Here is a 27,426-nt window from a genome sequence, read left to right on the forward strand (position 1 = left end):
CACGCATGTGAATCAACTATATACATAAAGTGAGAATAAAATCTTAGGATTGTACGTATCTACTTAAGCTTTCTTATAAATGACCTTTGAACATTCACGAGACCCAGTTTTAACTACTGTCCCTCACTCCATAAGCAACTGTTTTCTAAGTTACCTAGGAAATGTTTTAACCACTTACAAAATCAAACTTCTAACATGCACTGTACAAAATCCTGGTCTTTTTTTTACCTGCATATTCTTCCACAGGTAAGTATACACCATATGATATTGCTCAAAAACATAAAAATATATATTATCTCTTTCTTTTACCATTTAGGCATATAAATATTTTACTGAAGATGCATAATTCAATAAACAACTGCAAAAACAGCTTTATATAAAGTATGGTTCTCTGCTATTTAGTAATATAAAATATAAAACAATTACACATAATTAATAAAAAGCTAAACTTAGAGATTTGCAACTGATACAGTAGTGAACTGTTTCTTATACAAAAGTCCATTAAGAAAAGTCAAGTCATTTTTGTAACAGGTTACATAAAAATCGGGGCCAATGGATGCATTATAAATGCAAAAAAGAACACTGCTTCACCAGCACATTCTTCAGTCTTGCTGGACTAGACGCCAAACTTACTGTTCACCTTTCGGTTCATCTTGCTTTCCATTAAGCTCTTGGTCAATTCTGTGTGATAAAAAACAAAATAGATAACACACCAGCAAATGAATAAGCTTCTCTCTCAAATAATAATAGCTTTTAGCATAAAGTATTATTCTGTTAAAACAAAGCTTTGCAAAGAAGCAGACATAGTAAAAAAGTTACCAAAATTTCCCCAAATAGGAAAGATAATACTTATAGGCAAGAAGCCACAGGCAAGAAATGACCTATTTTTTAAAAAGACTATTAAGTACTTTATAAACAAATGCACATACATCTTATTAAAAGTTCAAATTACAACAGATACATCAGAATATTGAACTGCATGTTCTCAAAGGAAGTGAGTAATCTCAGCAGAAATACAATTCCCTCAAATATGATTCCTAAAACATTAACTGATGATTTAGATATTTTAAAATTGGGTGATAAAAATATTTAGAGAAATAAGAATTATTCTGCAAAATTTATTGATATGCTTATGATCACGAGTATTAATGAGATGATCAGATTAACAGTTAAAATTATTTTATAATTGTATCCAAATTTTCATAATGGTATTATCTTTTCAACAACTAAAATATGTTGAACTGGGGCTGAAAAGATAGTAGTAGGTCTTATATGTAACCAACCAACGAGGGTTGGATTCATAGCATGCCATATGTTCTCTGAACCCAACAGAATTGATCTCTAAGTACATAGCAGGAGTGTAAGTAAGCATCCAAAGCACCATCAAGGGCCAGAAAGATAGCATGGAGGTAATGTGTTTGCCTTGCATGCAGAAGGTCGGTGGTTCGAATCTCAGCATCCCATATGGTCCCCCGAGCCTGCCAGAACAATTTCTGAGCATAGAGCCAGGAGTAACTCCTGAGCGTTGCCAGGTGTGACCCCAAAACCAAAACAAACAAACAAAAACAAAGCACCATCAGGTATGGCCCAAAATACCAAAACTCAAACAAAGAAAAAAAATCCCCAAGCAAACCCAAAAAAAAAAAAGATTGTTTAAAACATCAGAATACCTGAAAGTGTTACACATCATCAGTTTTGTTCTCTGCCAATAAGAGTACAGAGACAGGAATGTAAACATCCTAAGTACCATTGGGTGTGGCCCAAAATACCAAAATCCAAACAAACAAACAAAAAACCCCAAACAAACCAACCCAAAACAAAAAAAAATTGTTTAAAACATCTGAACATCTAGAACATCTGAAAGTGTTACACATCATCAGTTTGGACTTTAACTGCCAATAAGAGTTAAACAGCTTTCATTTCCTGTAAGCTCTCCCACTCAGAGCTTAAGTTTTGTTTAAAGTTTTGTTTGGTTAAGTTTTGATTTTGAAAACAGACCTATTTTAAAACCTCAAATGTTCAAGTTGACAAAAAATTATTTTCTAAGGCTAAATAAACTTTGTACCAAAACAATGAAGTACCTGAACAATACAAATAATGATTTTTTTTAAACTTGGCCTGCTGATCCGACACAATTCTCAGCCAACTAGGCAAATAGTTCAATGCAAGGCCCCAGGATATGTATGATACTGCTCAGGTGTTTGGGATACCCATGCAACCTCAGTGTTGTTGAACCATATGGCGCTGGGAATCATGACCCAGTAATGGTTCTATATGATTTCAAATACCAAATTTAAGAGGGAAGGAGTAGAAACCAATATATAATAATATATAATATTAGTGTAAGTTTTCAGTTTAAAAGAGTTAAAGCTGTTGCCTTGCATTCTACTGATCTTAGTTCACCATATATACTCCCGAGCATTGCCAGAGGTCACTTCTGAGCAAAGATTCAGGGATAGCCTCTTAATACTGCTAGGTGTGCAGCCCCAAACCCCCACCAAACCCTCATCCTTTTTTTTTTCTGATGCCTCAATTCTACTTCTGTATGTGTATGTGTGATGTTCTTTGACAAACCCAGGGCCTCGTAAATATGAGGCATGGGCTCTGCCACTGAGTCACAGAACAACCCTCTAAATTACTTAACAAGTAATTAAATATAGCAAATTTTATTAATAATGGCAATTCATTTTCGAATCCAAAAGGCAACTAGCTTTAAAATATTCTAGAATTACACTTTTAACTTTGTTCTCTTGTTTAGAAAATGCACACCAAATGTCTAGAAAGGAAAGAAAAATTAGCTCCATTTGAAAATTGGCTAATACTTTCATACTAAAATGTTAAACTGTAAATATTATATAGAAAAATAAATATGATTCAATGACATGGGTTGACTGAATTCTTTCTCACCAAGTGTAAAAACCTATTCCAGTTTCAGTTCCTTATAGTTGGATTCCGTAGAATGGTAAAAATAATACATATAAAACTCTCACTTTGACTTAATTACTGAGTCAATTACTGTGTTAAAAGTTTTGCTTAATTATCATTATTTTAGATCTCCACCAATAATTTAGATACAAATCCTACATTTGCCATGTATAGATATTAATAGTTTGTTATGCTCAAAGCAGAAGTATTTAAAATTGAATTTAAGATGGAAAAGTATTGAACTATAAAATAGTATATCAAACAGGTATTTTTATCACATGTAGAATTTGACTGGTTAGCAGGCATTTAAGCGTACAAGAAAATCAATGTTGGTTAGCTAAAGAATATGTGCATTGCAAATATAATTATTAACCCCATGGAAATAAACCAATTCATTAAGTAGCTAATACTTCAATAGATATACACTAAAAATTTAAATATAAATTAAAGATAAATTCATAAAACAATCAATTTTTTCCAAGCAGTATTGTCAATAATTTCTCTAGTTTTGATTCCTAATTGGTATTATATTAGGTTTTTACAAACAGGGCCAATCCAAGCCACATTCAGCATCAGGAAAACTTTGGATTCACTCTGTATGTGGGGTCTAAGGTCTATTTATATTTACAAATGCGATCATCTTTGTCTACAAGCTAACCAAACAGAGAGTTAGTTAGTCTTTGCGATGCAAACGGACTAGTCTAGATGCAACCCAGTCAAGGTGTGCATATACCTTTTTTGTTTCTTTTTTAACTTTTCTTCTTCATACCTTGGTAAGGAAGAGTTATTTCAGTAAATAGTCATGTTATAAGGATGCACAGAAATTAAAAAAAAAAAAAAAGGCACTTAAGAGTCAAAATTTTTTGTATGCAACGAAAAGTTCTTAAGGTACTAAGTGGAAAGCCAAGCAGACATCAAAGAAATTTTCTTCTATATTATAGCACTGTGAAACTCAAGTACTAAATTAACAACCTTCTACCATGTCCTTTAAAAAGTTAGATTGAAATAAATTTGGTAAATTTGGAACACAATCTAGCCATGGGAAAATATTAAGCCTAGACTGATAAAAAAGACTTAACTTTTCTAGTACTATCATTCTTTGGTTTTATGATGAGCTTATTCCAATTTGGAAAGCAATATATGCAATTTTGAAAAATGCTTTTGGTTACTAATCAATCTGAAAATCATCTCTTAGCTAATGTCATCAAAAACTAGATATATTGTAGCTAGTCTTTAAAATTACAAATAATCACAACCAGCAAATACCTACTATCTCTTCCAATAGCCAGATAACTAAAGGAATTTACTGAAAAATGGCTTCTTCTCAGTTTGTTATAAAACAATTACAATGTATCAAGTGTTTGAATATAGTCTTTACAATATATGAAAAAATGAGTATTTGAAAGAACCACTTGCACATCAAAATATAAAGATACAGTACAATTAAAGAAAAAAAATAACGAAACATACTGTTTTATGCAGTCTGGTATACCAACATATTCCATGGGTACAAGTTCTGCTAGTTCTGCCAAATTAAAGACGTATCTAATTTTCTGGCTGAATTTTGAGCTGAGGGAGAAAATTAAAATAATTACCTCAATAACCCTGACCAAGAAAACTGATAAAATTCATGTAGTAAGTGAATCTCAAAACATTACCTAATAAATGGTCTTGTAACAGCCAAAAGAGTTCTGATAAACCAAGATGGATGTACAATGATTAGAGATTTCAGGTTTTTCCGTAACCTAGTTAAAAAGTAAGAAAAAAAATTTTAAGTCCCATGAATTCTAATGATGAGGAAAAAAATTAAAGACACCTGTCACAGTTAAATTTATGCATAAAAAAGACAGGAATGACTTTCATGTGGTTTTACTAAATTTATGTCTGTAACATGACTTATTAATTACTCAAAGTCTGCTAACATACTTATATCAGTTTTTAGGACTCTGCCTATACCAGGGATATAGGCCAATAATGAACAGAGACAGGTATTGCTTTCATTTTTTAAGACTTGAATAAGTTGATAAAATTAGTTTCAATATGCCAGAGTCAAATCCCATCAATAGGAGGATCTAAATTCCTTCCTTTAAGCATTGATAATTAACATACTCCCAGGAAATAAATTCTAATTTTATTCCAAAATAAAAATTAGTTAAGCATCTAAGAAAAAAAATATGTAAAGCACTATAAATTAGTCAAAATTCAGGTTGTTAAGGTAATAGAAAAAGTTCTAAACATCCTTTCCAAAAACATAAATTATAGAAAAATGATCAATGTATCAAAAAGATGAAATAACAAATTGGCTTACTTTGAGAAATTAAAGCCATCTGTTGTGGAAAAAAAAAAGATCAAAACTACTTCCCACATGACTTGCAAAAATTACTTTGATACAATAGGAAAGTGTTACAAAATTACTAAGTATGATTCATGAAATAAAGGCATGTTCCTTTGAACGGCAACAGAATATAAAATTCCTAAGGCTAGGGGCCAAGAGAGCTAGTACAGCAGCAGGGCATTTGCCTTGCAAACAGCATATTTGGGTTCAATCTCCAACTGTGGGGGTCATATTCCCATCCCCTGATGGGAATAATCCCAGCATTGCCAGGAATAATTCCTGAGTACAGAGCCAGGATAATATCCTGCAATCTCACCAACAATGTTCAGGTGTGGTCCAAATACAAATATAAAAGAGAAAACAACAACAACAAAAAAAAAAAACAATAGCAAAACAAAACAAAACAACAAAAAAACCACTTACTAAGGCCATATAAAACTTATGCAGATTTGTTTTCAAATACCTTCTATCAATTTGTTGATAGCATTTCCTGAGCCACCCCAGACTGGGCATCTTTCTTCGAGTTGTTGCACCATTTAAATAAATTATCATGTAGTTTTCTGCTACTAATAGCTCCAAAGTGCCAATAACATACCTGTAAAAATTTAAGTTTAAGCCTTAAAAATTGCTTTGCAGAAATAGGCTACTCATATTATACTAACTCCCTCCCCCACAAAAAAAAAAACCCAACAATTAAGCAAACAACTCAACAAAAACCAAAAATATTAAAATCTTCAGATAGTATTAGTTAGTGAGGGGATAGTGGGTGGGTGGTGTATGTGTGGGTCTACTCCTCCACACCCAGGTCTCAAGCATGCAACACTATGGAGCCCTATCTGTGGCCCTACTTAAATATTTGTAGATTGCTGCTTCAAAAATCATAGTTAATCCCCAGACATACAATCAACTAATCATTGATAAGGAGGCAAGAAATCCAAATGGAGTTAAGGAAAGCCTCTTCAACAAGTGGTGCTGGCACAACTGGTTAGCCACTTGCAAAAAAGCGAACTCAGACCCCCATCTAACACCATACAGAAAGATCAAATCCAAAAGGATTAAAGACCTTGATATCAAGCCTGAAACCATAGGTATACAGAACAACACATAGGTATATATAACAACACGTAGGTATAATACTCCATGACATTGAGACTAAAGGCATCTTCAAGGAGGAAACAGCACTCTCCAAACAAGTGAAAGCAAATATAAACAGATGGGACTATATTAAGCTGAGAAGCTTCTGCACTTCAAAGGAAATATTGCCTAGGATACAAAAGCCACCCACAGAATGGGAGAAACTATTCACCCAATTCCCATCAGATAAGAGGGCTAATATTGAAAATATACAAGGTACTGACAGAATGGGAAAAAAAAATCTAACCACATCAAAAAAATTGGGAGAAGAAATGAACAATTTCTCAAAGAAGAGATACAAATGGCCAAAAGGCACATGAAAAAATGCTCCATATCACTAAACATAGGGGAGATGCAAATCAAAACAACAATGAGGTACCATCTCACACCACAGAGACTGGCTCACATCACAAAGAACAAGAACAATCAATTCTGGCGGGGATATGGAGAGAAAGGAACTCTCATTCATTGCTGGTGGGAATGCCGCGATGCCGCCTAGTCCAGCTTTTATGGAAAACAATATGGAGATTCCTCAAAAAACAGAAAATTGAGCTCCCATTTGATCCAGCTATACCACTTCTAGGGATGTGCCCTAGGAAATCAAAAACGCAATACAAAATCCATTCCTCACCCATGTGTTCACTGCAGCGCTATTTACAATAGTCAGACTCTGGAAACAACCAAGATGCCTTTCAACAGATGAATGGCTAAAGAAACTGTGGTACATATACACGATATTATGCAGCTGTCAGGAGAGGTGAAGTCATGAAATTCTCCTATACATGGATGTACATGGAATCTATTATGCTGAGTGAAATAAGTCAGAGGGAGAGAGATAGATACAGAATATTCTCACTCATCTACGGGTTTTAAAAAAAATTAAGGATATTATTATAATAATGCTCATAGACAATAGAGATGAGGACCAGAAAGACTGGCTCACAATATGAAGCTCACCACAAAGACTTGTAAGTGCAGTTAGGGAAATAACTACACTAACAACTATCATGACAATCTAGATGAGTGAGAGAAGTCTCGAATACAGGCAGGGGTTGGGAAAGGGGGGAACATTGGTGGTGGGAATGTTGCACTGGTGAAGGAGGGATGTTCTGTTTATGGCTGAAGCCCAACTATAATCATGCTTGCAATCATGTGCTTAAATATTTTATTTAATAAAATCATTGTTCAGAGAATATGAACAGAAAAGTTTAGAGTGCTGGAGACTGAAACTGGGTTGGCCATGTGCAAGACAAGTACTATAAGTACTACTACAAGTATAGTATCTATCACACTATCATTCCAGTCCCATGTTTGAGATTTTCAAAAATAAAGCTTTAAAACATGCATGAATTTAAGAGACTCTAAAAATGAAACAGAAAGGAGTTAATAAAACTGTTAAATTTGTTGTGCTGAGAAAAAGGGAAAAAGTAATTTAGTTAAGTGATGATGAAAAAAGCCACTTTCTCCTTTTTCTATTTTTAAACTTTTTCTTTTACCTTTAACATGTAAAATAAAGATAATCAGATATACCCTGTGAGTCTTAAAATGACAGTAAGTATAACCCCCATATTAAGAATAATACTAATGGGGCCGAAGAGATAGTATATTATAAGTAAGGAAATTGAGACATATACCCTGTTTATGGATTGGGAAGATTAACAACATTAAAATGGGAATACTCCTCAAATCATTATACAGATCTAATGTAATCCCTCTAAGGATACCAATGACGTCTTCAAAAAGAGTGGATCAAATACACTTGAAATTCATTTGGAACAATAAATGCCCAACAATAGCTGAAGGAAGCCTTAGACAGACCCTCAGGTCAACAAAATAGACTTTGGTATTCAGAAAATGAGTACCCCACCAGACATACCTCTTAGACAAAGGGGCCAAAAAATCAGCATGGAGCAAGGAAATCCACTTCAATAAGTGGTGCTGGGACAACTGGGTCAGTCATGCAAAAAAGTGAACTCAGAACTCCATCTGACATCATGCACAAAGGTCAAATCAAAATGGATTAAAGACCTTGTATCAGATCCAGAACCAAAAGGTATATAGAAAAAAAAGTAGGCAAAACACTCCATGACATTGAAACTAAAGGCATCATCAAGGAGGAAATACCATTGTCAAAACAAATGGAAGCAGAGATAAACAAATGGAATTATATCAAAGAAGCTTCTGCACTTCAAAGGAAGCAGCAGCTAAGGTAAAAAGGCCACCCCTGGAATGGGAGAAACTATTCATCTAATACCCTTCAGTTAAGGGGCTAATATCACGGTATTGACAGAACAAGAAAAAAAAATCTAACCCCATCAAATATTGGGAGAAGAAATGAACAGATATTTCCTCAAAGAAGAAATAAAGATGGCCAAAAGGCACATGAAAAATTGTTCCAAGTCACTAATAATCAGGGAGATGCAAATCAAAACAATGAGGTGGCACAAAGACTGGTGCACATCACAAAGAATAAGAACAATCAGTGCTGGCAGAAATGTGGGAATAAAGAAACTCTTAATCACTGTTTATAGGAATGTTGTCTAGTCTACCTGTTCTGGAAAACAACATTAAAAAATGGGAATAGAGCTCCCATATGATCCAGCATTAGCACTCATAGGGATATATTCTTGAACGCAATACAATAATGCCCACTATATTCCTATGTTCATAGCAGTGCTATTTATAATAGTCAGAATCTGGAAACCCAAAGGCCCAACAATAGATGAGTTGCTTAAAGAAACTGTGGTACATCTACACAATGGAATATTATGCAGCTGTTAGAAAAAAAATGAACTCACAAAATTTGTCTATACATGAATGGATATGGAGACTAATATGCTGAGTGAAATAAGTCAGAGGGAGAGAGATAAACACAGAATCATTTCACTCATCCGTGGGACTTAAGAAAAATTAAAGATAGTATAGTAATAATACCCAGAGACAATAGAGTTGAGTGCTGGAAGGACTAGCCCATGATATGAAGCTTACCATAAAGAGTGGTAAGTGCAGTGAGAGAAATAACTACACTAATAACTACCATGACAATGATAGAGAAATACATTGCCTGTCTAAAAGACAGGCAGTTGGTGTGGGAGGAGGAAAATGGGGAACAATGGTGGCAGGAAAGTTGCACTGGTGAAGGGGTGTGTGCATTTTATGACTGAAACCCAATTATGAACTTGTTTGTAACCATGGTGCTTAAATAAAAAAATTAAAAAATAATAATAAAGTTGCTTTGTTAGCTCATAATTATGCTAAACATTTTTATACTTATTTTAATTAATTTATTTATTTTGGGTCACACCCAGCAGGCTCAGGGGACCATATGGGATGCTGGGTTTCAAACCACCGTCCTTCTGCATGCAAGGCAAATGCCCTACCACTGTGCTATCTCTCTGGTCCCAAACATCTGTTTTTTTATTGAGGCCCTGCGATTTACAACATTACTCATAGTTGAGTTTCAGTACCAAATATTTTTGTAAATGTGTAGTATACTCACTTAAAGAGATTGTCCATTAGGTATCTATAATTTGGTTGACCACTTTCAGGCATAAAACAGACAGCAAACACAACAATGGCATTTAATCCATCCCCATAATATCCTGAAAAAGAAACCAAAGAGATGATCACCAGCATGATTTCTTTGTTTTAGGGCCATACGTGGCAGTGCTCAGGGATCACTCTTGTGGGCATAGAGACCATACAGGGTGCTGAGTATGAAACAGATCAGCCATGTGAAAATAAAGTGCCCTTCTCATTGTACTATCATTATGGCCTCTCCCCAGAAAACTTCAGAAAACATGTTTGTCTGAGAAATTGCAGGGAAATTAAAGCATTAGTGTGTTTGTCTTGAATGTGGCAGACCCGGGTTTGAACTCCAGCATCCCACATGGCTTCCAGCCAGGAGTGATTCCTGGCAGGTGGCCTGCCACGAGTTATTCCTGAACACAACCAGGAAGCATCAGCAGGTTAGGATCAAAAAATCCCCAGCCCCCATATACAGATTTTCAATTTTTTTTTTTTTTTTGGTTTTTGGGCCACACCTGGCGATGCTCAGAAATAGCTCCTGGCAGGCACGGGGGACCAGATGGGACACCAGGATTCGAACCAACCACCTTTGGTCCTGGATCGGCTGTTTGCAAGGCAAACACCGCTGTGCTATCTCTCCGGGCCTGAGATTTTCAAATTTTTATGATAATCTTATAGAAATCTTTCAACTCCCTTTTCTCAAAACGGAAAATGGGGTCAGAAAGCCAGAAACCCACCTGAACCAAGCATAACAATAAAGCCAGCCTTCCTTATCAGGCAGACACACAAGTGGGATCATAGGTGCTCCACAGCTGCAAATAAATAGTCTTATGCAACTTATGGTGAAGTTAGTGTGTTAGAAGAAAAGCTTGGGGCCGGGCGGTGGCGCTGGAGGTAAGGTGCCTGCCTTTCCTGCGCTAGCCTAGGACGGACCGCGGTTCGATCCCCCGGCGTCCCATATGGTCCCCCAAGAAGCCAGGAGCAACTTCTGAGCGCATAGCCAGGAGTAACCCCTGAGCGTCACAGGGTGTGGCCCAAAAACCAAAAAAAAAAAAAGGAAAAGCTTTTAATTCGACCATTTAGACTGTTACAGATTTTAGATATTAAAGAGCCATGAAAAAACTGCAATTAATATAAACATAATTAAAGAAAAACTAGGGGCCAGAGCGGTAGCACAGAGTGATAAGGCGTCTGCCTTGCTGGCACTAGCCTAGGTCGGGCCATGGTTTAATTCCCAGGCACCCCCAAGCCAGGAGCAATTTCTGAGCGCATAGCCAGGAGTAACCACTGAGCATCACCGGGTGTGACCCACAAACAAAAACAAAACAAAACAAAAATTAAAATAAAATAAAATAAAGAAAAAATAACGACTAGAATGCATATGTTTGGGACCAGGGACATAATTCAGGGGTGTATGCCCTGCATACCTAGGTGGGACAACCCTGTATATGAGCACTGCTGGGTTTAAGCAGCACAGAGCAGCATCCTACAATACATAGTCCTGTACTGAACCCACATGCTATGCCAGACTGATCAACTGCTGCCAGGAGTGTCTCCCCAACTCCAAATGTTAAGTCACAACTATAATCTCCAGGTTATTACTGTATTCACTGTCATGTTTTTTGCTTTCATTCACATTATTATTTCTTAGAGACATACCCCCTAAAAAGGCTTGACATTTCAAATATTATAATCTTCACTAGTTTTCGTAATTTTTCAGTTACAAAGAACAGTAAATATGACAACTAAAATTAAATGGCCTTAATGACTTTTTTAGAAAAACCAAATATTCTTTCTAAAAGATAGTAAATATGATCATGAGCAGGTCTCACAACTTGCTTTCTTACTATGAGTTAGTTAGTTCAAGGAAATGTATTTTTGAGGCCTTCCTGATTCAGACTATTCTACTTTCTTCATCTGAGAAAGATCAAATTAGACAGGATAATACAGCTCCAAGTAGTTGAGTGACTTGTTTCAGATGAAGACTATATAAATGATAAGGAGATGAACAGGAAAAAAGATCACAGACATAAGGCATTTATTTTGAATGTGGCCAATAAAGGTTCACTTCATAGTGCCAGTAGGACCCCAAGAATAGAGCTGACAGTAGCCCTTAAACACTGATAGGTGTGATCCAAAATAAAAAAATAAATGCTTAAGAGAATGCAAGGAGCTAATGAAGTGAAAAACAGCTATATGATCGCCCCAATAAAAAAGTCGTGCAGTGAGAAAATCTCAGGTAATGATATGCTCTAAAGTGGGCGGGAGTGGGGATCGGGGTGGGGACACTATATAAGGCCCTGGAAATAGTGAGGTCTGGCCAGGATCTAGGATGGGAAAAAGTTGCTTGTGGCTGGCTGCACAACCAACCCATTTGCCCAAATATGTCAGAACTGTCAATAAGGCCCCTGGCAGAAAAATGTTCCTCACACCTGCTCTACAGAGTAGGTTAATTTTAACTATTACTAACACTGACACTAGTCACACAAGCCTAGGTAAACTTCCAAATGTGGAAGTCAGACTGATAGAAATCATAGTAATTATATTTCACTGCTTTTCCTAATTGGTTTGTGAACATTTTGCGTGTTGGAAGACAGGGTAGCGTGTCTTCTGGTTAGAACAGGTTTCTACATATAAGGCAGGCGTTTTACCACTGAGGCACTGCCTAGGTCCCAATGATTTTGTTTGTTTTGGGGCCAAACCCATCAGTACTCTGTGCCTTCTTCTCCCCCAACACTGTTTTCTGGGCGAGTTTCTTTTATATTTGGTTTCTGGGATACATCTAGTGATGTTGGGGATTTAACCCAAGTACTTAACCTTCTGCCTCATCTCTTCGGCACCTGAGTAAATTTCTTTTTTGTTTTTTTTTTCGTCTTTATTTCTTTGGGTAAATTTCTTAAGGGAAGGGACAAAGCCCTCTTTTTCAGTATCACACATATATGTAAAGTGGGTGCTCCAAAAGAATGTGAAATGGGGCCTGGGAAAATAGTACAGCAAGTAGGGTGCTTGTGTTTGCCATGCACATGTCCAACTCAGTTCAATCCCTGGCATCCCAGATAGTGTCCTGAGCACTACCAGAATTAAGTCCTGAGTTTTACTATGAACTATGCCAGAGTAAAGCTAAATGATTCATTCAGGGCTTTAGGGTAAATTAAGAATCAACTAATAAAACCAATCAACAAAGCAAGTACAAGATTAAGAACGATAACAGCTCAACTGGAAATCACTCAAATGCTTCAAGAACAATGAGGCCCAGGAGATCTCCAAAGGAAAGCCCAATAGTCTCCACTGGGTGTGGCCCTTGGGGCTCCAACAGACAGCAGTAGTGAGACCATGTTTCATTAAAAATGAAGCATAAAATGCAAAAAAGACATGCTTTATTTATATAGTGGAAACAACTCAGCAACCAAAAGGAATGAGACATGAATACAACCAACAACATGGATGAATGTCAAAAACATCAAACAAAACAAACAGACAAAAGAGTGTACTGATAATTCCAGTTACACAGAATTGGGAGACTAGATATTAGCCTAGTGGTCCCTGAGAGTTGATTATTCATTGGGATGGGGTGTTAAGAGAATTTTCTGGGGCAATGACTATTTTTTTTTTTAATGGGGATAGGTGTATATATGGATATTTGGGTGTTTGTTAAAAACTACTGAACACAGGATTAGAGCACCTCTTAGTAAGGTATGTCAAAAAACGACTATTGCAGGTTATCACATATATTTAGATACTCAAAACTCTCAATCATAGAAAGAGACTAGAATAGTCATTATCAGGCTGGTGTGAGAAAAGGAAGAACAGCTGGTCAAAGAGCATTAACTTTCAGGTGTAACACGAGTAAGTTCTGGAAACTGAATTTATAGCATGGTGAATACAGTAAAAAATACTGTTCTATGGGGCCAGAGAGATAGCACAGCGGTAGGGTGCTTGCCTTGCAAGCGGCTGACCCAGGACTGATGTTTGTTCAAATCCCGGCATCCCATATGGTCCTTCACATCTGCCAGGAGCAATTTTTGAGCACAGATCCAGGAATAAGACCCAAAAACCAAAAATAAATAAATAAATACATTTACTGTTCTAAGTATTTGAAAGTTGTCAAGAGGTCTGAAGTGTTCACACCACACAAAAAGGGGCAATTTATGTGATGAAATACAGGTGTTAATTATAGTACGGAAGTAATCATTTTAATTATGTTAGAGCATCAAATCAACAGCTGTACACAAAACTTAAAACATTCGTCAACTCTATCTTTAAAAAGCTCATAAAACATTTTCAAATGCTACAAATGTGTTAAAATATTTCATTGCATATAAATTATAAATGGACAAAAACGAAAACTAAAGTCTTAGTTTTGTGAGGGCCTAAGGATAGGGATGGGAGGTAATCTTCAATACACTACCCTGTATATTCTGAACTCTTATCTGCATATATACTGACTCTTGTTCATATTAACCTTTTTACCTCAAATCTTACATAAAATGACATACTTGTTTTATTTTCAAAATTATGTCACATTTCAGGGAGAATTTCTTTAAGAAACTATCGCCAAACTTAATTAAAAAATCTAAACATGGGGGGGCCAGAGAGATAGCATGGAGGAAGGACATGCAGAAGGATGGTGGTTTGAATCCCGGCATCCCATCTGGTCCCCCGAATCTGCCAGGAGCGATTTCTGAGCATAGAGCCAGGAAGTAACCCCTGAGCGCTGCTGGGTGTGGACCCTCCCCTCCCAAAATAAATCTAAACATGGAACAGGAGCGATTAGACAAGGGTAAGGCACTTGCCTTACTTACAACATGACTGATGCTGTTGGCACCAAATACAGTCTCATGAGCACTGCCAAGATTGATCCCTGAGCACAGAGCCAGGAGTAAGCCCTAAACAACATCCAAGTCAACCCAACTACACAATCTTTGTCATCTCTTTCTTACCTCCATGGCTGATAACTTTCTTATAGGGCTCAATTGCCTTCATATCAACCCTGTGGTCCTGTTCTCCAATTCTAAACATACGCCAGCGCCGCCCATCTTCTTTCTCTTCTGTTGCTGTATATTCAGTAATTGAGCCCTTTCTAATAACTTCAGTAGTTTTGGGTTTGGGAAGATCATCTGTCAAATTAACATATTTTTGAATCACAAATTGTTTTTTATACAATAAAGATCAAATTAAATGTTAACCACTTACTATCTAATTCAATTATTCAAAGAATTTTTCATTATAGCCTTTGTGGAAAGTATTTCTTCCACAATATAGAGAAAGGCTTTTATTCTGTTTTTTTAAAGACTTATTTTTGATATGATCCTACTTTATGATTTTAGAAATCAGTTAACCTTTCTTATATTGCCAGATTTAAAGAGCACTTAATCAGAATGCACTGTATCTACCCATAAGTCCAGGAAAATATTTTATAGTCACCAAAATCTTAGCACACTGGCTGTATTGTGCTCTTCCAGATTCTATTTGCAACATTATACTGATAGTTATCAGCACTGGTTACTAAAAAAAATTATATGGAAGTCAACTTTTGTTGTTGTTGTATACACAAACTATTCCAAACAGCATAATATCAGATAGAAAGTGGTTAACTAGTCAATGATTAATTTTCAGTTGATTAGTTTCATAAGGAAGAAATTTATAATACTCTGAAATGTTCATGCAACAGTCTAAATTAACATTGAACAGAAGCACACGCACCAATGATTAGGTGTAATTTTTATTTCAAGACTGCACTTTAGCTGATTTTTTATGATGTAACGATTTCCAAAAATTTCAGTATGATAGGCCTTACCAAAAGATGGGGGGGGGGAACCTACTGCAAGTTAGTTGTTTCCAAGACAAAGCTGCTAACGGAAAATATCCTTCCAGGAAATGACTACAGCAGCATTAAAGAAAGAAGAGACAAAACACAGGCAGAAAACTATTTCAGTATCTTTATGAAATATTACTATTACTGGACTGCTTATTCAACCAGTAAAACAAGGAAGAAAAAAGAAACAAAAGATATAGCTCTTTAAGGATCTTACGCTTTATTAAGATATCTAGTAATAAATACTGCTTTGAAATAAAAACCAGGTTAAAAATGTAATAAATAAACGCAAATATAAATTGTACAACTGTAAAAAGTTACTGCAGAAAACAAGAACCCAATTAAAGGAAGTATTTAAAGCAAAAGATCTGATGATTCTTACAAATTCCAATTACCTAATGATAACAGAAGGTTAAGGGTAAGAATAAAATTCAAGTTGGTTATTTACAAAGCATAGTGCTATCCTGAACAAATCTACCTTGAAAAATAAAAACTCGCTTCAGAACTCCCTTTCAAAACCCTGAACTACTTTTAGTGCACCATATGCCCCTACAAAGTCACCCCTTTTTAGTGGATTGAATGAGCAAAAGAGCATGCAATTTTTAAGCAATATTATCAAATAACACGAAATACTTCTACAGCATTAAAAATAAAAAAGCCACCTGTGTAATTAAAAGAGCTGAACAGCTTTGAAATTGACTAGAATTCCCTATTTTAATAATATACAAACTTTAGAAAGAACAACATATTTTAACAAAATCCAGTACTGTTGATTTTAGCTAATTTTATGATTAAGTTTAAAGTTTTTTCCACTTCTTTTTTGATAATGTAAGAATACCATTATAAAAACATAATATATAAGGACATTCATTAATAATGCTGTAATTTAAAAAGAAAAAACTGCATTTACCTTCCCACTCAAACTCATTGCTGTTCTCAGATGGGGTGTCCAAACCATCCAAGTCGATCTCACCACTTTCTTCTAGGTCATCTGACAACACAGAGCCATCACTAGGATCCAGTGTCAGGCTGATATCTGGGGCTATGAGTTTCTTTCTGACTTTATTTCCATTAACTTCTAGCGAATCTAGAATAGGTGAACAAAATTAAAAAAAATAACAGAAAGAAAACATAAGTTTCTCAACTTGAATTAAAAAAATTTTTCCAAAAAATACAACTTACTAAACTTAAAAACAAATAATTGTAGTAGAATGCCTGTCTCGAATATAGGCAGGGGATAGGAAGGGGGGAGGAGATAATGTTATACTGGTGAAGGGGGATGTTCTGTTATGACTGTAACCCAACTATGGTCATGTTACTTAAATAAAAAATATATTAAAAAAATTTTTTTTCCAGCCACTTTGTTGCTGAAGGGGCAAAAAAACCCTTGAAACTCAACTCCAAAGAACGGATTCGTGAATATTGGATTTTGTCTTTCTTTTCGTTCCCTTCCCTCCCTCTCCCATATCCTAGAAAGGTTATGTCTCTGTTAATAAGAGGCAGAACTTAGGGTCAATTTGAGGGGTGTTGGACCTCACCCAGCGGTGCTCAGGTGTTACTCCTGGCTCCGAATTCAGAAATTATTCTTGGCAGGTTGGGGAACCATATGGGATGACAGGGATTGAACCAGAGGCAAGGCAAAGTGTGCTATTGCTCTGGCTCCAAGACAAAACTACTTTTTTTTGGCCACAGCTGGCGGCGTTCAGGGGTCATTCTTGGCAGTGTTTGGCAGGGGGTGGGGCACATGGGATGCAGGGGATAGAAACTGTTCAGCCATGTGCAAGGCCTTAAGTACTATGCTATCACTCTGGCTTAGGGTCAATTATTATAATAATACAAATGCTGTCCTCTTAAATCTCATCCTTTTGTTTTAGAAATGACCAAAACAAGGCATGTTTTGGGGAAGCTATATTTCTGAAATGTCCACATCACTCTAAAACTGCTTTCCTCAATATTCAATTTTGGTACAATAATAGAACTAAAAATGGGCTACTTTCCCCTTTACTAAAGAAAGAAAATAGCATAGTTGAAGTCTATTACTTCCTTGGAACTCAAAGTGCCAGGTTCTTACCAGGTTGGCTCTCTGGTCCAGTTACAGCTAATATGTCTGCTTCAATACTATCATCTTCTGGTAAAGGTCTGGAAGACACAGACAAACTTTTAGACAGAAATCAAGGTCAGGGCTGAAACATATATGCACAGAGGTTAGGAATTAAAAAACAAAAAACAAACAAAAACCAAAACCCAACAAACACACTTGTCTTGCATGTATGATACCTAATTCCTATCCCCATCCCAGAAAATAAATTTTTTAAAGTTTAAAGATCAAAAATAGCTTACAGAAACTATGTGGGCAACTAAACAAAACTGTGCTCTTTTGGGAGTGTGATGGGCCACACCCAGCAGTGTTATGGAGCTGGAGATGCCAGTTAAGCACCTTATCTCCTATCCTATCTCTTCAACCCTAAAGCAGTACTTTTATGTAGTACTTTACAGCAGGACCATATGGGACTGAACCAGGGCCCTAAAACAGTACTTTTTTTTTTTTTTTTGGTTTTTGGGCCACACCTGGTGGTGCTCAGGGGTTACTCCTGGCTGTCTGCTCAGAAATAGCTCCTGGCAGGCACGGGGGACCATATGGGACACCTGGATTCAAACCAACCACCTTTGGTCCTGGATCGGCTGCATGTCTCCGGGCCCAAAACAGTACTTCTTAAGCCTTAATAATAATTTACAGATCCTGGCCAGACAGTACAGCTGGTAGTATACTTGCCTTACACTCAGGCGACCAGAGATTCCAGAATCCTGAATCCTGAGTACAGAGCCAGGTATGACCCCTGAGCACTAGTTGATGTGAACCAAAAACAAACAATAACAAAAGACTAAGGAAAAATTTCAGACTATCAGCAGTGATTTACATATATATATATACATATATATATATATTTTTTTTTTTTTTTTGGGTCACAGCTGGTGATGCTCAGGGGTTACTCCTGGCTATGTGCTCAGAAGTCGCTCCTGGCTTGGGGGACCATATGGGACTCTGGGGGATCGAACCGAGGTCTGTCCTAGGTTAGCGCTGGGAAGGCAGACACCTTACCTCTAGCGCCACTGCGGCGGCCCTGTTATTTACATATTTACATAATATATAAAAACACAAATCACTTATGAAATCTCTAAAACTATAAAGTATAAAATCATCAGTTACAAAATAAAACAATGCAATAGCAAGCATACATTTAATGTGATATTTGACAAAATGTATGAAGCTAAACTTACTCATAATATTTAGTCTAAGTTAAAAATGGGTATGATTCTTTTGAGTTTAGCATTTCCCAATTTGGGTAGGGTGGAGCACAGTGGAATCAGTGCTGGAGACAGCATCCAGGTTCTCACACATGTAAGGCTTTCACTCCATTAGAGAGTCACTCACTCTGTCCTCTGTTACCATTACTATCATGTGCAATGACTCCATATCCTGGCAACCACTTATATTTCAAGAGACCTAACTGTGCTCGGGGCTGAGTTTAAGACCAGCTGGTTCTTTCTGTTATACAATATGGTGGCAATTTAATTAAAAAGCAAATTCAGGGGCTGGAGAAGTAGCGCTAGAGGTAAGGTGTCTGCCTTGCAAGGGCTATCCAAGGAAGGACCACGGTTCGATCCCCCAGCTTCCCATATGGTCCCCCGAAGCCAGGGGCAATTTCTGAGTGTTTAGCCAGGAGTAACCCCTGAGCATCAAACGGTGTGGCCGAAAAAAAACAAAACAAAACAAAACAAAAAAAAACCCAAAAAAGCAAATGCAAATAAAAGGGTCGACAAAATCCTTGCTTATTTTGCACATTTTCCCCTTAAAATAAAACAGTATTTAAAAATTCTTAGACATCAATAGGTTCCCCTTCCCCAAGGAACAACTAGTCTCTAGCTGAAGTGAAATATTAAAAAACTATTTCTACAACAAAAAAAAGTTAGGATTCAAATGAAAGATTTTTAAGTTACACATACATTTGGTGGGAAAGTACAAGAGAATTCATCTAACTGCTGGAAAGGAACTTTCATTTTCTAGCATCAAATAAACACCCTGAAACACTTCAAGAGAGTATTTATTCATTTAATAAGTCAAAATACATTTTGAAATTAGTTCTAAATTTGTTTTTATTTAGAAGCATTGCTAAGGGATGGAAGGAGTACAGTGACTGACGTGACTGACTTGCACACTGCTGACCCTTAGCACCACAGGCGGTCCACTAGGAAGAGCCAGGTGGGATCTCCAAGCACAACAGAAATAGACTCAGAACACAGGTGGACACCCCCACTTCCGTCCCCGAAGCTCGGCTTACATTGGAAAATCTTCATCTTGCCACTCTTCTTTCAGCTCCACGCCTTCCATCCTCAGTTTAGACTCAACATCAACTACCAACTCCTGAAAATCCAGAGAGCCAGTGCCCTATGAAAAGAGAAAACAATCATAAAATTTTTTCCACTTTGTTTTGTTACTTTGGGGCCACACTGACCTGTGCTCAGGCTTACTCCTGGCTCCGTGATCTCTCCTGGAGGAGTTTGAGGGACCATACAGGGTGCTGCCAGATCAAACTCAGGAAGCTGCCTATCAGGCAAACCCTAGAGGCTTTAATATCTCTCCAGCCCTTACACTTTACTTTTTATTTTCTGATAAGGTACCATAATCTTTTTCTTTTTTTAAGGTACCATAATTTTAAATCTTAGTTTGTACTACTCTTCTATCAGCCACAGAAAGGATCAATGATCTGGTCCAGGAAATCAGTTTATCTGGCTACAAATATCATTTAAAACTTTTTGAATAAAAAGTTGTCAGATACAAACACACATTCTAGTAAATACTATTTCCATCTGGGGTATTGTGCAGTAAAAATATTTACTTTTAGTGGCACGCATGTGTCACTGAAACCTAAAATGTTATTAGGTACTATGAGGTAGGTGGAACAATTTGGGGGAGGAGCAAGGTGCAAAAGTAGATAGGCATTTTATGCACACATATTTACATTTTCTGTAAGCTAGACAGATGCTGACTCTACAAAGCAACACCTGGGGAGAGTATGGATGTTTATGAATCAGAGATCCCAGTGGCGAGCTTCAGTCACATACCCTTTTGAGCATTTTAAAGCCACCACTTTATATATAGTTCACAGCGTAAGTTTTCAGACATGGAAAACTTAGACATGGAACTTAGAAAAATTTTGTTAATTTTTGGGACATAGTAATGCTCAGGAATCAGTCCAGGCACTGCTTGAGTGACTGCATGTCGTGATATGAAGAGAACCGAAGTTGGCCATGTGCAAGGCCATCTTAACCCTTGTGCTATTTCTCCAGCTTCAGAGTAAAGGTTCCTCCTTCCTTCCTTCCTTCCTTCCTTCCTTCCTTCCTTCCTTCCTCCTTCCTTCCTTCCTTCCTTCCTTCCTTCCTTCCTTCCTTCCTTCCTTCCTCCTCCCCCTCCCTCCCTCCCTCCCTCCCTCCCTTCCCTTCCTTCCTTCCTTCCTTCCTTCCTTCCCCCTCCCTCTCTCCTTCCCTCCCTCCTTCCTTCCTTCCTTCCTTCCTTCCTTCCTTCCTTCCTTCCTTCCTTCCTTCCTTCCTTCCTTCCTTCCTCCCTCCCTCCCTCCCTCCCCCCCTTCCCCTTCCTCTCCCCCCCCACACCTAGGCTGTGCTTAGGAGTTATTCCTGGCTCTGCACTCAGAAATCACTCCCAGCAGGCTAGAGGAACCATATGGGATGCCAGGAATAGAACCCAGGTCTGTCCAGGCCAGTAAAGGTTTTATAATATAGAACAACTCAGGCCACAACTTTTTAGTTAGGTAATACTTTTAGTTTTAGATTTCCCAAGAAGGGGGTGTATGCATAAAAGAGGCTAGATATGCTATATAATAAGTTACTAAGATTGGGTTAGAGAGAGAGTACAGCAAGTTGGACACTTAACTTGCACATGGCCTACACCAGTTTACTCCCCAATAAACCATATGGTCCCTTGACAATTACCATGAGTAATTTCTGAATGTAAAGGCAACAGTAAACCCTGAGCATTGATTGGTGGGTGTGTCCCAGATTCCAAGTCATTAAAATCAACTAGCTAACTGCAACAAAAATTATTTAACATTAGGTGATGAACTGTCCAAGTATTTATTTCCCTTATATGAGCTAAAAAAAAAGTAAAAATATATTTCTCAAGCTGCATGAGATTTCACTATGAACAGAGGTAGTAAAAACAAAATTAAAGACTAATCTAACAACAATAGAAGAAAGTAGCTAAGAATGATGCTTTTCATAGTAATTACTTTAAAAGATGACTTTTGAAACCATGTATAACTTTAAAATACTCTTCAAACAAAACAAGGCCATTCATTCACATTTTATACATAACAGATCAAGAGTAATATAGCTAGATATGCTAGCTGTAAGAGAACTGAGTGCCAACCTGGTAAGAATCTTGGCACTATTAGTTCCAATTAAGTGATAGACTCAAATGGTGCTTAAAAACAAGTAAAATAAAACAAAGACACAATGTTTTATGGCTGCCTATCAAAGGCATTATTATACCACTAAAAGATGCACAAAGTTGTATAGAAAAACCATTATGTTCTAGAACAATCTAATTACTCCAGGAATTATCTAATCATATGATTAGCTAAATTCCTATCCTTGCCAGGGTTGAGAAGCTCTTTTCCCACTTTGAATTCTTTTTTTCTCTTTGGTTTCTTTTGGTTTGGGTGGGGGGCCAAACCCAGACTTATTCCCTACTCTTCCGTGATCTTAGGAATATAAACAGAGCCTCCTGAATATAAACATGTGCTCAATCTATTGGTGGTCTCTTTAGTCCACATTTTGAATTCTTATTACTGTTCCAGAAAAGTTTAGAAATATCCTCAAAAGGTCTGAGTTTTAGGAGCTGAAGTAATAGTCCAATAGGTAGGGCCCTGGCTTTGCATGCAGAGGACTCAATTGGATCCCCAGCATAACACCATGAATGTTATGATAAACACCACCAGGAATGATTCCTGAGCATTATCACTAAATATAATTACATCCCCGCTCCCCAACTCAAAGCTTGAATGAGTGGCATCTATTATAAGAAATACTCAAAACTGATGGTCTCTTCTTTTGGGTTAGATTTGGATGGGATATTCCCAACTATTGGCCAATCAGTGCTAAGGGTCACCAGGGCACATGTGGGAAGAAGGAGCACTAATGCTAGACTGGATTCTGCAAAGTCTGTGGAATGCAGGGCTTGTCCTTCATCCCTATGGGCTCATCAGGGGTCCCTTCCAGATTTCCAATACATTGAATTTCTTGCTTTCTCAAGTTTTTGGTACTCCCGGGAAGTGGGGGGAAATGCTTCTATGATTTTCTTATATTTTTACTGGGTGATTTCTCAAATATTCCCATATGAACTTAAAGATTTAGTATTTCAAAAAGAAGGAAAAGCCAAACTATTACCTCTATATTTTCTAACACCCAGCAAGGATCTTAACAAAAATCAAAACAAACACATACTAATTAAATGAATACATGTAATGTTAAGATATGACATAGGGGGCCGGGAAGGTGGTGCTAGAGATAAGGTGTCTGCCCTGCAAGCGCTAGCGTAGGACGGATCGCGGTTCAATACCTCGGTGTCCCATATAGTCCCCTCAAGCCAGGGGCGATTTCTGAGTGCATAGCCAGGAGTAATCCCGAGCGTCAAACGGTGTGGCCCAAAAACCAAAAAAAAAAAAAAAAAAAAAAAAAAAGATATGACATAGGACAGCAAGGTCTTGTTCCACTCAATCTCTTAAATTTATCTAATTACACTATACAAATAGGCTTTCTGTTATGTTTTACTCCTCAGCTGGTATAAAGATAGTATCTGAGACAACATCAAGTTTTGTTGGCAAAGTTATTTATGGACAAATGATTGTTAGTAAAAGCATTCCATTATGAAAGAAAATATGAATCCCTGACATTTTAGAAGACATGCCATGTCTTTTAGCTGTTTTTCTATTTGTCTAACTCTACCACATATCAAAAAGTGCCTCTGAAAAGAGTAAGGCCTTCATTTCAAAGAGTATCAAAATCTACCTTAGTAAATAAAATATGTGATGCTAATAAACTACAGCACATAAACATGGGTATAATCTATAATCAAGTTAGTTAAACAGAACTGAGGAGACAGACATAGTCATGACAACTTCATCAAAGTTTAAGAGTGAAGTATATGAGGTACATAAATAGTTTAAACAAGGGAGAGAGTATTGTTCTTGGAAGTATTTTATCAGCAGCAGTAAGAGGAAACAAACAAGAAAGGAACAATATAAGCGCAAGCACTTTGACGGAAATGAGACTATTGCTGACTGTCAAATTAACTCTGTTCCAATTTTTAGTTCACCGACTTTCGTATATTCAAAGGGGAATTAACATTAAGATGCTATTTGTTAAGATTAACCTAAAGCAACAGAAGACTTATGCTGCTTATTAGTGGGGATCATGAGAACAGAAATTCAAGACAGTAGTAGACTCCAATGAGATTAAAAAGAAAAAAGTCAAGTAGATAAAGGATATCCTCCAACTACAAAAACACAGATGTGGAATATACAAGACAGTAGGTTTCCTTATGCAGTTTAGCAAGACAAGCAAAGATTAATATTAAGGTCAAATTTAATGCTGACTTGGTTATAATTTTATATGTCAACTCTATGATGTAGTTTGGACAGTGCTGTGGGGAAAGGTGCTGGTAACCACCATCTATGCTGAATTAAATTACAGCTGGCAGAGAGAAATGCCTAGGCAAGTCTTTCACTTCCCTATTTAGATGACAGGGTTTTATTCTAAATATTTATGTTCACTTTTCCCTATCAGAAAATAGGATAGCCTATATGTGTACTAAGATTACCAAAATATCTTAAAAAAAGGCAAAAAACAAACAAACAAACAAACAAACAAAAAAACGAAAGAAAAAAACCCCTGCATGTTTACTCATAAGTGCTTTCTAGAGAGAAAGACATAATAGTTAAGAATGAACGAGATATCCCAGTACCAAATAAGGTCCATATGAAAACCAAAGAAAAGAGGGGTGGTAGGAAATCAGTCTTCTGGAAGTGATCCTTACACACAGATGTGTTTCTCTGTACTCCTTAGATTCTGTAAGAAGAGGTTTTTAAAAAGCCACCCAAACCAGACAGCTCCTAGTCTGCTTTAATTCTCTTTAAGAAGAAAGGGGTGGAGACCGGACACACACTTATTACTGGCACAGGGAACATCCTGGAGAGACTGACTTCCCATTTATTAGATCTGTCTCCACATCTACCCCTGCTGGAGCTTTTATCTAGAATGAACTGCACATTAACGACCACTCTCCTACACCCACCATCTCCTCAAAAGTTCAGCAAACAGTGCTAAGGGCTCGTGCTTCTTTTCATTCCCATGTCCAGGCCTTGGTGGTACCCACGTACTAGTAACGTAGAGCGCGTGCGCACACACAGACACCTTCATTGGCACCACGTATTAGTAATGTAGGCCAAAATATGGGGTTCAGGGGCCAGAATTACAGCACAGCGGTTGGGCATTTGCCTTGCATGCGGGAGGATCCAGGACGACCTCAGTTCTATCCCCGGTGTCCCACATGGTCTCCTAAACCAGGAGCGATTTCTGATCTCATAGCCAGGAGTAACCCCTGACGTCATCGGGTGTGGCTCAAAAACCAAAAAAAAAAAAAAAAAAAAAAGGGGAGGGGGGTTTCCTCGCAGCTCTGGGGAGTCTATGTTGCCTAAAAAACTACAGGCAAGAATACTCATGGTGATCCTCCCAAGCACAACGTTTGCATAAGGGGGGGGGGGTCTGATGGCTCCTTCACCCCGCAGCTGCAAGGCAGAAGACCAAGCCTTAACAACAGAGCAAATGCGACTTGACAAGGAACTTGTGCTGACAGCAGTGAAGAACGCCTTGAAACTCAACTACGGGGTAACCAAGCTGGGGCTGACTTCAACCCTATTTTTTCAGGAAGCTTAGAACCACCACTTACTTACACGCTGCGAAAAAAAAAAATCAAGAGATCCTCCGGAAACAGAAGGTGCAAGTCCCCCAACTCCCTTTTTTTTTGTCCCCCTAAAATCTAATTACAGAAATGAAGCACTCGGAGGAGGTCTCCGAGTTCTAGAAGAGGCTAAGCAAGATAGCACTCCAGTTCGCTAGACTGCAGGGGTCATCGAGCCAGTGAGTACCACGGGTGGGGCTCCAAGCCGAAACCCCCTTGAAAAGCCACAGACAGACAGGGTGCAGGGGATCTGAAAGGCCCAGTTAATGACTCTGAATTGACTTGGAAAACAGGGGACAGAGGCTTCCGGGCCACCAAAACTGGCTCCTTCTGAGGGTGGTGAGCATCTCCCGGCGGGAGAGCTAGCATGGAGGTAGGGCTTTAGCCTTGCATGCAGAAGGATGGTGGTTCGAATCCCTGCATCTCATATGGTCCTTCGAGCATTCCAGGAGCGATTTCTGAGTGCAGAACCAGGAGTAAACGCCTGAGCAATGCCAGGTGTGGCCCCCAAACCAATAAATAAATAGATAAATAGCAGGGCCGGAGAGCTAGCATGGAGTTAAGGCGTTTGCCTTGCATGCAGGACGACGGTTCGAATCCCAGCATCCCATATGGTCCCCTAAATGAGCCTGCCAGGAGCGATGTCTGAGTGCAGAGCCAGGAGGAACACCTGAGCAGTGCCGGGTGTGGCCCCAAACCAATAAATAAATAAATAAATAAATAGATAAATAGCAGGGCCGGAGAGCTAGCATGGAGTTAAGGCGTTTGCTTTGCCTGCAGAAGGACGACGGTACGAATCCAAGCATCTCATATGGTCCCCTAAATGAGCCTGCCAGAAGCGATGTCTGAGTGCAGAGCCAGGAGGAACCCCTGAGCAGTGCCAGGTGTGGCCCCCAAACCAAAATAAATAATTAGCAGGGCCGGAGAGCTAGCATGGAGTTAAGGCGTTTGCCTTGCCTGCAGAAGGACGACGGTTCGAATCCCAGCATCCCATACGGTCCCCTAAATGAGCCTGCCAGGAGCGATGTCTGAGTGCAGAGCCAGGAGGAACCCCTGAGCACTGCCGGGTGTGGCCCCAGAACCATAAAAACAAAGCAAAGCACAAGAAGAGCTGGGCGTCCTGCAGGGGAAGCTGGTTCCCCTTTTCCCGAGGCGTCCCAGGCCACATCCCGGCGTCGTTCCGGGGCTCGGGCCTTTGTTCTGCACCGAGGCGGAGGCGGAGGCGGCGGCAGCGGCGGCGGCCCGTTGGCCGCACCCAGGGCGGGGGCTGGCTGTCCAGTGGGCGCGGCGCCGCCCGGCTCGGAACGGAAACGCGGCTGCGGGGGGCTGTGTGTGTGTCGGGGGGCGCAGCGCCAGGCCGATCGAGGTCCGGGAAAGGCTTCTCTCCGCCCGCCGCGTCCCGGAAGCCGCCCTGCCCCGAGCAAGCACCAGCCACTCACTCACCCCCGAGGAAGCCGGGGCCCCCTCGTCTTCGGCGCCCCTCCAGGCCGGCGACGTGGGGCTGACGGCCAGGTCGCAAGAACACGGCGCCGAGCGGAGCGCGCTCCCCTCGGACGGCAGCCTCGTCTCGGAGACCCGAGCCCAGCGTCCCCGGACGGACAAGGTGCGGGGAGCAAAGGCAGCAGCGTTAGCGGGGACTCCAGCCGCAGCAGT

At 38.7% G+C, this 27,426-nt stretch overlaps 1 protein-coding gene across 1 annotated transcript; it reads right to left on the reverse strand.

The window, feature by feature from the left end:
• Positions 1 to 100: 100 nt before the first annotated feature.
• BNIP2 (BCL2 interacting protein 2) lies at positions 101 to 27,426 on the reverse strand. The gene is made up of 11 exons (XM_049773702.1): positions 27,217 to 27,426; positions 20,078 to 20,184; positions 17,809 to 17,876; positions 16,648 to 16,824; positions 14,863 to 15,039; positions 9,894 to 9,996; positions 5,724 to 5,855; positions 4,584 to 4,670; positions 4,396 to 4,494; positions 3,659 to 3,694; positions 101 to 681 (listed from the first exon to the last, which is right to left on the reverse strand). Exons 2-11 carry the CDS (start codon positions 20,125 to 20,127, stop codon positions 630 to 632), a joined length of 981 nt encoding a protein of 326 aa, XP_049629659.1. The 5' UTR covers positions 20,128 to 20,184; positions 27,217 to 27,426; the 3' UTR covers positions 101 to 629.

Source organism: Suncus etruscus, chromosome 5 (assembly GCF_024139225.1).
Source record: "Suncus etruscus isolate mSunEtr1 chromosome 5, mSunEtr1.pri.cur, whole genome shotgun sequence".
NCBI classification, from domain to species: Eukaryota; Metazoa; Chordata; class Mammalia; order Eulipotyphla; family Soricidae; genus Suncus; species Suncus etruscus.

Coding starts and splice junctions, on each gene's coding strand:
- BNIP2 (XM_049773702.1), bottom strand. CDS start 20,127: ATGGAAGGCGTGGAGCTGAAAGAAGAGTGGCAAGATGAAGATTTTCCA. Junction 15,040..16,647: donor CAATGAGTTTGAGTGGGAAG/GTAAATGCAGTT, acceptor TTAATTTGACAG/ATGATCTTCCCAAACCCAAA. Junction 5,856..9,893: donor CTAATGGACAATCTCTTTAA/GTGAGTATACTA, acceptor AAATTTTTACAG/GTATGTTATTGGCACTTTGG.